Below are 12,551 nucleotides of genomic sequence, written 5' to 3' on the forward strand. Positions count from 1 at the left end.
GGAGGGCAGTGATGCTACGGATGGGTAAAATGAGTGGACCTTCTGTATGGGGCTCCGCTGGCATGGGTCAAGACGGGAAGGATGGTGTCTGAGCCTTACCCCATACATAGGGGAACCAGGCAAGGTTGCCCTCTGTCCCTGCTATTATTCGCCCTGGCCATTGAACCGCTGGCTGCCAGGATGCGGACTGAGTTGGCAGAGGAGTGGAATGGGGGCAGACAGAACAGGTCATCTCGCTGTACGCTGACTATGTTCTCATCTATCTTAAGGACGGAGAGTCTGGACTCCCCTGGGCCCTGCGGAATCTAGAACATTTTGGAACCCTGTCGGGCTGCACCTCAATAGGCGCAAAACATTCATCTTTCCCATGCTACCAAGCTGTGAACGCCCCTCCTCGTGCCCGGAGGACATGAGTTGGGCGCCTCGCACCTTCAAGTACCTGGGCATACAGGTGTTCCATGAGGCGGAGGACCTTTGGGACGGCAATATCGGGAGAGCACTCTGTTCCTTGAGGGCATCTGTTGGGTTTTTGGCGTTCCCTGAAACTGTCAATAATGGCCAGAATATCATTAGCCAAAATGATCATGCTACCTCTTCTCCTTTATTATTATTTTGCTAACTTGCAGCGGCTGATTCCATCAGCTTGGTTCCGCGAGCTGAACACCCTGCTTCAGGAGCTCATTTGGGACAAAGGCCGCAGGCGCACGTCACTTTCCATTCTTTGTAGACCGGCTCAATCGGGGGGCCTAGGGGCCCAGGACTTCGAATCTTATTATCTGGCATCCCAGCTACAATGGGTATCCAGATGGTTCGCCGGAGAGGGTAATCTGGATAGATGCACCGTCAACGGAGTGAAGGGGATGGATCAGATTATTGCACGTTTGATAAATTGGCAGATGGCACACCAAGCAGACAGTCCCATGACGAGGGTCGCCGCGGCGTGCTGCAAGAGATGCACAAGACGGGTGGGAGTAGGACCACCCTACTCTCCTGCTCTGCCATTGTCGGCACTGATGTTGGGAGTCGAGGAGAGAAACCGGACGAGCACCGGGTTGGTAGCCTGGAAAAAAGCGAGAATGGAGACGGTAGGGGACCTATTTAGAGACGGGGTGCTGAGATCCTTTGCTGACCTAGCGGAGGGTAGTGGGGTACCACAAGGGCAATTCCTCCAATATCAGAGATTGCTGCACAATCTGAGGGAACACCGGGAGACGGTCAATGTGGAACCTCCTACCCACCAGGTGCTGCATCTCCTATTAGTGTCAGGGGACGAGACCCACCTTATTACTAAATTATACAGGGCCCAAAATGAGCATGCTTTGGACCCACTCCAATCGCAAAGGGAGAAATGGGAAAGGACAGTAAGCAGGGACTTAACAGACGCGGAATGGAAGAGGGGCCTGGCATACCCACGGGCAGTCTCCCGAAACACAAGACTTAGATACAGCCAATACAATTATATACATAGAACGTACCCAACACCACACCGCTTATCCTTAATATATGGCGGCGTCCCAAGCTCATGCCCCAGGTGTACCGATACAGATGCAGACTTCGATCATATGGTGTGGAGTTGCCCTGAGCTCCAGCAGGGTTGGGGAGAGGTACTGACTGACCTGAATAAGTTCTTTGACACAGGACTGACCCTGGACCAGTCAGTGTGCCTCCTGGGTCTTGGAACGGGACTCCCGCGGGGAAGGGTCGTTTCCTGGACCTAACTCTGGTCCTTTACAGGAGGTTGATTACATTGGGCTGGAAATCGCCCAAAAGCACCCCATTGAAGACATGGAGACAGGATCTAACAAAATGGGCAAGAGAAGAGCCTCAGGTTCTGATTGGCGAGGAGGCGCGTGGTCTCAGACAGACTCCTATCACGCCGGCATGGGAGGAAGTACTATTGAAGTGGAATCATATAGTGATGGGTAAAGAGCCATCAGCAGTGGAGGAAGAAAGATTGGAAGGAATGGGAGTGTGATAAGAGAGAGGGCAGTAATAGCTTATCTGCCAGGGCACAACAAGTGGAAAAGGCGTGAGACCATCCCCGAGTCAACACCTCCCTGGGAAGATACGCGAGGCCCATCCTGCGAACTGGTGGAGAAGTAATGCGAACCTCTCCGGCATACGCCCTCACCTACTCGCAATGGCACCATCAAGCAAAGTTGTTGTTTATTTTTTATTAAAGACTGCCAAGTGGACATTATTATAAAAAATGACAATGCGGCTCACATACGAAATGTAGTTATGCTCATGTGCCCCCAATAGTCTGAGTGTGTAGTAGGGTAGATCCTGAAATAATAGCAGAGGACAAAGTACGAAGCAATTAATGCTATTAGCAATAATGCGATAGGATATACACACGTGTGAGGGGGAGCAGAATGGTGACCAATGTCAGGACATGGCATGAATAACAAGTACACGACAGCAAATTGTTAATGTTAATAAATGTTAATAAAGATATATTTAAAAAAAATAAAACGAACCATCCAGTTAGGTTTCTTGGGTATCTTTTTATAGGTAAGTTCTGTGAGAGGGGTAACAATGGACACACCCCTTCACAAAACTTCTATAATATCCAGTCAAGCCATGGAATGACCCGACTTGAGTCTGGGTGGTAGGAGCTCCCCAGTTCAGAACGGTCTGGATCTTGGGCTGTAAGGCTTGCACATGGCCTCCACCTACAAGGTGGCCCAAGTATACAACAGTGCCCTGCCCTATCTGGCACTTGGACGCCTTAATAGTGAGGCCTTCAGACTGTAGGGCCTGCAAAACCCTCCCCAGGTGGCCCAGGTGATCCTGCCAGGAGGAGCTTAAAAGACAGCAATATCATTTAGATATGCTGCATTAAAGGACGCCAAGCTAGCAAAGACTTGAGTCACCAATCTTTGGAATGTGGCAGGGGCATTCTTTAAACCAATGGGCATAACAGTGAACTGATAATGCCCATCAGGTGTGGAGAATGCGGTCTTTTCTTTTGCTCCTGTGCCATGCGCATTTGCCAGTACCCTGCAGTCAAGTCAATAGTACTGAGGTATTTTGCTGCACCTAATTTGTCTATCAGCTCATCAGCCGTGGCTATGGGGTGAGCATCTGTCTTAGTGACAGAGTTGAGACCTCTGTAGTCCACACAGAACGTCATTTCTTTATTTCCACCCTGGGGATGAGGCTTGGGGACTAAGATCACGGGGCTAGTCCAGGAGCTGTCAGAGGGGTTCAATAACCCCTAACTCCAGCATCTTGTTGACTAACTTTGATGCTCTTCTTAACTTGGTCAGACTGCCGATAGAGCCTGGATTTGACCGGCAAGCTGTGTCCAGTTTGTCTGTCCTGGGGTTAAGGAGCAGAGCTCTGCCTACTGCTGCAAGACTTGCCTCCAGTCAGCCTGCTGTTGGGCAGGGAAGGTGTTTGAGTAGACAACTCCATCAACTGACCCATCCTTAGGGTTGTCAGAGAGGTGGTTCACTCTCTGCTTCCTGATCCTCATCAGTAACCATCCGCATGGTTACATCTGCCAGGTCACAGAAAAGCTTGAGGTGGTCCACATGGAACCCTGCACCAATACCCAGGGTACAGACCAGCTGCAAGCATTAAGGCTTGTGTGCGTCTGGCTCAGACAACCACAGCAATAAGACTACCTGCTCCTGAGAGATGACAATCAACGAGGCGGACCACAAGAGTGGCCCTCCTGTCTGCTTTTCTACCCCCTTTGCAGATATAACCGAACCCCGTAGGCACCTTCAACACCCAGGACCAGCTGACCAAAACAGTGCGCCCAGTCCCACGACTATCAGCCGTTGGGAGCCCCGATCCCCACCCAGTCTTCTCTTCTTCACTGAAAGGCATTACAGCATAAAGGTGCATTTGTGTCCATACTTACCTCACTGTACAAAGCAACATTTCGAAAGGCACTTATCTTAGACTGAAGATTTTTGGTGTCTATTTTTCTAAAATTGTTCTCTAATTTATTCTTAAGTGTGCATCTCATTAAATGACTGTTCAGCAAATGCTTAGCAGTATCCTCTGATAAGCCTAAACTGCTCACCCACAGAACCACAAGAGAGAGCATTTAGGGTTATTACTTTAATTTCTGTCAGCCAGTTAGGGGCACCAGTACTATCTGCATAGTATACCCCTAAATTGGTATACTGCATAGATATCCAACTTTCTACACTTACATTAAGCCCAAGCTCAATATTTCATACAACGTCAATATGTTGTTTTGCCACATGGATAGATAAAACACTAAGGATGTCAGTCATGGTTGGAACAGAAGTGACCCTTATGCTCTGACCTTACTAACCCTAAAGCAAATATCTTGAGGACTGAAGCAGAAGATGGGGAGCGCAAGGGAAACAACTTTAAGTTCATTATGTACTTTCTAGATGCAGATGAAAAGAATGTGGAAAATTGCATTCTTTACTAAATGCAGGATCTCATGCATGAGGATTTCCTTCACACAATATTTGTGGCCTTGTTCACCCATTCATCATTTACTAAATGCAGATCAAACAAGGGGGTTGATACACACCCCCACACACAGAATCACACATTTATTACTGTTGTGTTTAACATTTAGTGGAGGTATTCCAAGCCTCACACAGACACATGTAAAGCATTTGAAACTGAGACAAAAATTTGAGAAAAGTCCCATTCTTCATATGCACAAATGACAAACTTCAAGTTTAATCTCACAACTTTCTTTAGGTAATACGTATCTGCAACAGTCCTACAGAATGTAAACTCACCTTGCCACAACAAAGACCATTTGCTAGCAGAAATTACCAGTTAAAACCTCCCATTCTTGGTCAGCTGTTTTCCAAGAATAAGAAATTCAAGTTCATGCAATATGGAGACACCCCTAATGTGCCATGAAGCTGGTGTTCCTTGGAATGAGATTCTCAGATGGCCATGAGTTGAGTAAACCAATACCTCAAAGTGCCCATGACTGTTTGATCTGTAAGCATATCATGAAGGTTGAAACACACACTGACCGTCCTTTTTAAGCACAGAAGTACTACATTTTGACGTAAACTTAAGACCTGATATTTACTAAAAACAAAAAAAAATAGGGATGGGGTTGAGTCCCCATCTCATAAAGAGGAACCCTGTCAATAATTTAAACATAGTATGAACTTCCTGCAAGAAAAGGTTTGACACTAAATTGGAGGCCAGATAGAATTCAAGCTTGGGGACAAAGTTGATTGCAAACACTAGAAAGCACTGATATTTGATGTAATTCCTCTGGCGCATGTATGAGACAACACAGGTGCCCACCTGGGGAAGGACACACGGGAGGGGGCATTTTCTTTTATTTTCCAAACTTTTTTTCTTTTTATTGAGCATGAAAATGCTTCTTGTAATGGGAGCAGCGCAGTGATAAACAGCAGTTGCCGGCCCTTCAAAATAAATACATGCTAGAGGACAAGAAAGAAACGAATGAGCAGGTGGAGGAAAGCAACTGGGAAATGGGTGAGGGATGGATCAACAGGGAGTGGACGGTATTGAGGAGTGCAGAAGCACATTTTAACCTGTGGAGCAGCTGCTGGGCCACAGAACAAAATATATATAAATAATTAAATTACAAATGAGAATAAAAACATTTGCAGCACTGCAAGTGGAAGAAGCAACAGAGGGGCAGGTGGGTTTTTGAAGGGGGTGAACAAACAGAATGCAACAGACCAAGAAAACACATACACTATCAAGGAGTACTTACTGAAAAAGAAATGTTAGTACCCAAGATGTGAGCAGTGGAAGGATACAAGTCATCTTATCAAAAGGACAGTAAAGAGACGATAGTCAAGGAGAGGGACAAACATGAGCAAAACAGCCATTCAATAAGAATCAAGCAAATGAGAGGGACAATTAAATTCAACCTTTGGTAAGCAATGGGCTAGCTCTAAACAGCAAATTTTTTAGATGGTCCACAATAGCCTTCAGTCAGCTGAAGCGGTCTGGTAAGTGAGACCTAAAAATGGGTACCATGGGACAGAGCAGCAATGGAAGTGAACCTTTAAGCATGCCCCTTGATCAAGAGTAGTCCCTGTAATGTCTCCTTGGGCCAATTTAGACTTGCTGTAGAAAACAAGCTAAAGAAAGTCATGTATCAAGTGTTGTAGAAGACAAGCTAAAGAAAGTCATAGCTTCAGGATACCTCTGCATATACCACGCATATAACAAACAAGGAAAACCTTTATCAAGTCATTTTCTGGACATCAAATTACACACACAATCTTCAGATTGGAATACAGTGCTATAAAACCTCTATTTCACCAGTCCTTACAAAACATGGAGAAATATAATTAACAAGACTCCAGAAATCACATGTTTCGTCGTCATGTTAACCCCATAACACACTGCTCAACTTTACAACTGAGCATGGTTTATAAACCGATTCATGAATGATAAATAAGAACTGAATATTGTAATTCCAATCATTACCATAGCTAGCTAAGAGCTTCAACAATCCAAGCCAACAATAAAACTAAATTGTGTTTTTTCTAAAATGTTAGTCTTGACTACATATGTTTTTAGTCTCATCTAGAAGCCGTATAATTCATTATGTAATTTCCTGTTTGAAGTAAGCATTGCCTTGTTTGGGAAAAAAACATTTTCACGTCACCCCTTCAAAATAAAAATTAAATGTAAAAAATAAACAAACACAAAGTAATGACTAGCAATGTGTGCTATGGTCCTATGTTACCATTGTGGGGGTTCTAGTAACATTTACAAAATGCTGTTTGCAGGCTTGTGGCTTATGTCATTACCAGAGCCTCGCAATAGCAATACAGTACTATATTACAGTTACTCGTTATGTATCAGCATATAGGATATAGATACCCCCTCCCCACACAAACACCCCCCCAAGACTAGCTCACCTCCACTTTCCTCCTGATTGTCAGTAGTTTCTTCATCAACTGTTGCAGGTTTCCTTCTCCGTTTTACACGGGAGTACATGTCAAGGTTTTCCTAATTAACAGAAAGAAAAGAAAATGTAAAAAAACTCCTGTTTTCTTTTTAAAACTACATTGTGCCTAATCGGTTGAGATGGCTACAGAATAATGGAGATTTTCTACAGGGGAAAAAAACAAAAGTGTACTTTCTCCCTCAAGAATATAGCTTAAGAGCTGAATAGCCTATCCCTAGCCCCAGAATAATAGGTAACCGTAAAGGTCATCAAGGGGATGTGCATGACATGAAGCTGGGCAAAAAAAAAAAAGAAAGAAAAAAAAAAGAAATCCAACATTCACCTACTTTTCTAAATTTTTATGTTGTTTCTAGGTCACATACAAGATCGCTACTGAGAACAGGTTTTCAAATTGTGGCATTTTAAACATAATAGTAAATAAAGGCCTGAAAGGGGCAGGCTCCAGCCTAAAACAGTTGAACATTTTTGCCTTTGGGCTCATTTAAATGCTTAAATAGGCCACTCGTTTTGAACTGGTGTCATGGAGGTCAGTGGACCACAGCAGTAAAAGCAGAGCTCTAATGTGCATGTTTGTACTGCATGCCTTTTTCACTTTTCAGGCATGTGAATGTGACCCAGCATTCACCGATAAGAATTCATCCATGGAAAGCTGCTCTTTTGCATGAAGAACAATGTCGGCTGCAGAGTACAGCAACACTGAGGAAGCTTCTAGAATAAGCTGTGGTGTCTTCTGAATGGAGCTTTGTGGGTGACAACTGCAACAAGGTGATGGATACATGAATTAATCTTGCCCATTCACAATGGCCCAAGGCCACATCCCAGTCCATTGTTTTTCACCCACCATGCCACCTCAGTTTGGACACAACCAAATACAAACCAATCTTACACTGCTCCAATAGGAGCGGGCAAAGTCTCTCTGAACTGGAACATGACCAACCCCAGACCAGTTATGCATTGACAAACACCAAAGAACAAGAGAGAGAACTTGCAACACTGCACTCTGGTCTTGATGGACAAGCTTGGCTACAAGGTAGGTCATCGCCAATTACAAGAAACCATAGAATCTATCACTTAAATTGGCTATAAATATAAAAAAAGAAGCAGAAAGAAATAGGTTCTGGTTACTTACCTAGTTTGGGTTTTGGGAACCATCAGGAGATGTCCTACATGCTAAGGTAATATATATGGAAGTATCAGATGGAGAACACTGCATAGTGCTCGATCTTTAAATCACTTCAAGACACAACCTATATTAATCCTGCCAGAATGCAAAAAGGACAAGCAGCATTTTAAGGTTGCACATGTTACTCAAGTTATTTAGCATGAATATTTCCCACAAGGGCACATCGCACTTGAAAGTAGTTAACACAGTAAAAGTTAAGGGAATACTCACAGGTCATCATATTCTTAAGAAGTGGGTTATCTCAACCCAACAGTCTTTATAATATAGGTACCAGCTTTGTGGCATTAAGAGACTTTGTGCCAGTCTCTCTAAGCACACCTATCATGGACCATGGGCATTTGGCAGACATTTTTGCACATTCTGTAGACTCTTAGAATCATCTGGCTTTCAATGTTTGTATACCAGCTGGGCTCTTGGCATCGAATGGTCTAAAGTCACTGATTGTGCCAGCACATTTGGACTACTCTGGAACCAGGAGAAGATGCTTTCTGGGTTTACAGTTCTGGCAAGACCTCAAATATGCTTGCAGCAATTTTCTGTAGAGGTAACTGCACCAAGGTTAGAATTCTATATAGGAGCCTCCATAGAAGGATGGAGTAATTTTAAAAAGAGTAGACTGATTTCACTCACTATAGAAGTTAGTGATGAAGAAGGGGCAATGTCTTGCAAAGAGAAATACAAGAAGGAAGCAAATCCCTGGCAACTATATTGTAGTGTAGCCATTTTTAATATAGCTTCATGCACGTTAGTTTAACATACTAGGCCGCTGTGCACTTTGCCCTAGGTACATTTTATTCAGCCCCGCACTGTTATTTTACAATAACCAGTTTTACGGTCTTGTTTTAATTTCCTTCTATCACACTGTTTAGCTTAGTTCAGCACTGTGTTCTCAAATAATGCATTCTTGATCGCCCTGTGCTTCAGTCAAGGCTACAGTCTGGTACATTGCCGGTAAACGTGTTAGAAGTTTAGTCTCCAGTATTCGTAGAAAATACACATCCTTACGTAGGGACATTTCCTAAGAACATCTGCGTGTTAGTTATAAAAAAACTTCCTAGTCCTAGTACACGTCAGAGGGAGATTCCGGCCAGGAACCTACAACTAGATGCAGACTGCCCCGTTGCAGATGCTGATGCAGATTACAAGCCTTTGCTCAGGTATGAGGGTTGATGTCCTCCCGGGGGAACCTGAAAGGCAGGCTTAGAGCTTCACATGCTGTGCTCAGGATATAATTTAGAGAACATAATCTAGTAGCACTATGATAGCCTTATTCTTGTGCTTCACTCTCATCGTTACTATTTCAATCTTATTGTGTAGTTCTGGTTATTGCAGCTCACGCTTTGCTATCTAAAATGCAGTTGTTTTATTAAACCAATCTTTAAAACGTAAACTGCCTTTGTCATTTCTATATGAGACCGTACTGTGTATGAGAGAACCGGTTGTGACCTGAGTGACCACGACTTCCCTGGGAAGTGCTAAGATGTCATGCGCTCGGCTGCTCAATGGTCTCTTCCCTTTGGGAGAGATGGGCACTGCTAGTTAGCCGGAGCAAAAGCCGGATTTAGAGTGACAAGGGTCCTTCACCGTGGGTCAGACTTAGTCCCCCACACTGCGAACGATCTTGCCGCTCAAAATCCAGTAGTCTCATTAGGATAATGAGAGCCTACGCGACATGGCACCGCCAACGTTTGGTCAGGCTAAAATTTTCGGGTATATCGGTCTCATATAATGACCCCTCAGTTCCGTATACGGAGACGTCGGTGGTAACCCTATTTTACAGCGTGTGGTTGTTCAAGCTTGAACCTTAAAAGGAAAAAAGACCGTCTTGGTGTGCCTTCTCTGAACCTTTAGTGCTTTTATAATGGCAAATCCCCAGGCTGTACAAATAGCTCAATATGAGACAACCACTTACGACACATTTATTAGCACATGGACTTACAGCACAGGGAGGTCCAGTCACATTTGTGGTGGACGCTCACGCAGCTTATAGAACAGAATTGTTCTACTTTTGGGTCACATTTCCAGCAGTTGATGGAAACACAAATACATTCCATACATATACAGTTGCGCACGCGCGTTGGCAGTACAGGGCGTACGCATACTTAGAGATACCTCGATCTATCCAGAACATAATAATTGGCTTGATGGCGCCCTACCCCATACAATATTACCAGTAAGGATAGGTCCACTAAGTAATGAAGGTCCTACCTGGCCTTTATTGGCCACATATACACCTCATCCTGCGGGTGCGAACATGGCGGTGGCTGAGGTTCGATGCTTATATACTGAATTAACAGCAATATATAAACGATTAGTAAAATTTGTGATGCAGACACTAAATACAAACCCAGCACGTGCTGCTCCAGCACAACCACATGCAGTAGCACCAGGTATAGATCCGGTGACTGTACACTATATTATGGGTAAGGTCCCAGTAAAACGAGGAGACTCAGTTTTGGCTGGCACAAAAAAATAATACGATGGAGGCGGTATTTCCCCATACGGGACCTCAGGATAAACATAGAATATTAACTACGTGCTTGCCCTTTCGGATGGTTCCCACAGTTGAACAAATGTAATACATGGAGCACGGTATTTGCCACGCTCTATACAACGGCACACGAACGCTAGCCAACCTACCGGAAGTGCTTAAACAAGTTCAGAACGAATACAGGGCTGCCCCGGCCTTAGATTTAGGAATGCAACTGATGGGCAACTTTGCCACGGTTTCTTCAATTATCCTAATTAATCTTAAAGGGGAAGCAGTTGCACTTGCAGTGTGCATGCGTCTTCGTGACGTTCCGCAACAAGATCAGGAGCGGGAACTGCCAAAAATAATAGCGGAAACATATTCCAGTATCGGTCGAGATAGCCTTGGGGCTAGACCACAAAAACCTCAATTTCAGGGTAAAATTAATAAAGACAATACTAAACAACAACTGAGGGTAATAAGAAGCGCTGGGAGAAAAAACAACAAACACCTAAAAAAAGAAAGGGGAGAATCTCCACGCACGGAGACCCCACAGAATAGGTCTAATCTCAGAAATAGAGAGAATATAAAAAACACCTGATAGATATCAATATACTGATACACACCAATCTCGTTCCTTTCAGGACTAATTGGAAAAGAGAAATGAGAGAGGCGGGCGATCAGAGCGGAGAACAGAGTACGTGAAACAGAGACTGGAATCACAACGCTCTTCGGGGGTTTCTGTTAAGAAGGAAGAGAAACCAGTACAACAAAAACAGTATAAAAAGAAAAAAGCGGCAGCAGTCTCAGACATGCCACTCAGGAAGAGGGTTCTCTTGAAGAACAAGAACTGGGCTCTAGCACTGCTAGACAGCACGGCAGAGGTCACAATAGTTCGCCGGAATCTTCTAGAGCATCTGGAGGGGAAAGCAACTGATGACTTCATACAAGTAGAAACAGCAGATATGCGTGTCTCCGAACCCGATAGGGTGTATAGAGTAACTCTACAATTGGAAGGCGACATTTAACACACCATACATGCTATCTTCTGGGACTGTGTAGTTAAAATATATGACATTTTGCTGGCCGAACAAGATTGGCTGCCTGATTTTGTCCGCACCTGCCCTGCTGGGGAGGAGGTTATTAAACCTTCCTTTTTGCCCCTTGTTCCAGAGGAAGTTGCGGAGTCCTATTCTATAGAATGGGCTCTCGCACAAGCACCTGCGTTATATAGAAATCACGTAGGGTGGGATAGGGATTCTCCATATCATGTAATTCCCATTAAAGGTGAACCGCAGCCACAACCGCAGTATCCCATAAAACATGAAGCAAGGCCACCGGTGAGAGAAATACTTACGCAATTAGAATACCAGGGAGTGATTGAACCCTGTGTCTCGCCGATGAATAATCCCTTATTCCCTGTAGCTAAACCGGACCATTCATATAGGATAGTCTTAGACTACAGACATTTACACAGACATACACGTACATATGCTAAACAAAATTCGCATAGTACTGCACTAATGAGCAACATTGTGCGGAAACAATATAAACCGACTTTGGATATCTCAAATGGATTCTTCTGACAGAATATAGCACCTGAAAGCAGAGATTTAACCAGCGTTAGCGCACTAGGCTCCCAGAGAAAATTCTGTTGTTTGCCCCAAGGGTATAAAACCAGCCCAGGATTGTTTGCAGCTCGCGTGACTGCTATCTTACACGAGAGACCCTGAAGCATTGTCATATGGGGACAATCTATATCTCACGGATGACGAGTTGCTACAACATTTAAGACGGGTAGCCCGCATTCTTGTAGGGTTTGCCTAACTCAGCTACAAATTCAACTTTAAAAAAAAAATCAATCAATCAAAAGTTGCCTTCCTCAGCGTCCTGTTCCTGGGATATGAGCTGTTGAATGAAGGGAAGAGCCTAGCGCCACAATTTTTAGAAAAGTGTGCACAATTGCAACCACCAAA

At 44.2% G+C, this 12,551-nt stretch overlaps 1 protein-coding gene across 2 annotated transcripts in view; it reads right to left on the reverse strand.

The window, feature by feature from the left end:
• Positions 1-12,551, reverse strand: part of ATAD2 (ATPase family AAA domain containing 2) — a 198,502-nt gene that overhangs the window by 156,337 nt on the left and 29,614 nt on the right. For both annotated transcript variants that reach the window (XM_069220705.1, XM_069220706.1), the window contains exon 6: positions 6,873-6,963. In XM_069220705.1, the coding sequence (XP_069076806.1) occupies positions 6,873-6,963 (91 nt within the window). The remainder of the gene's footprint in view (positions 1-6,872; positions 6,964-12,551) is intronic.

The sequence above is a fragment of the Pleurodeles waltl genome, chromosome 2_2, assembly GCF_031143425.1.
Source record: "Pleurodeles waltl isolate 20211129_DDA chromosome 2_2, aPleWal1.hap1.20221129, whole genome shotgun sequence".
Lineage (NCBI taxonomy): Eukaryota > Metazoa > Chordata > Amphibia > Caudata > Salamandridae > Pleurodeles > Pleurodeles waltl.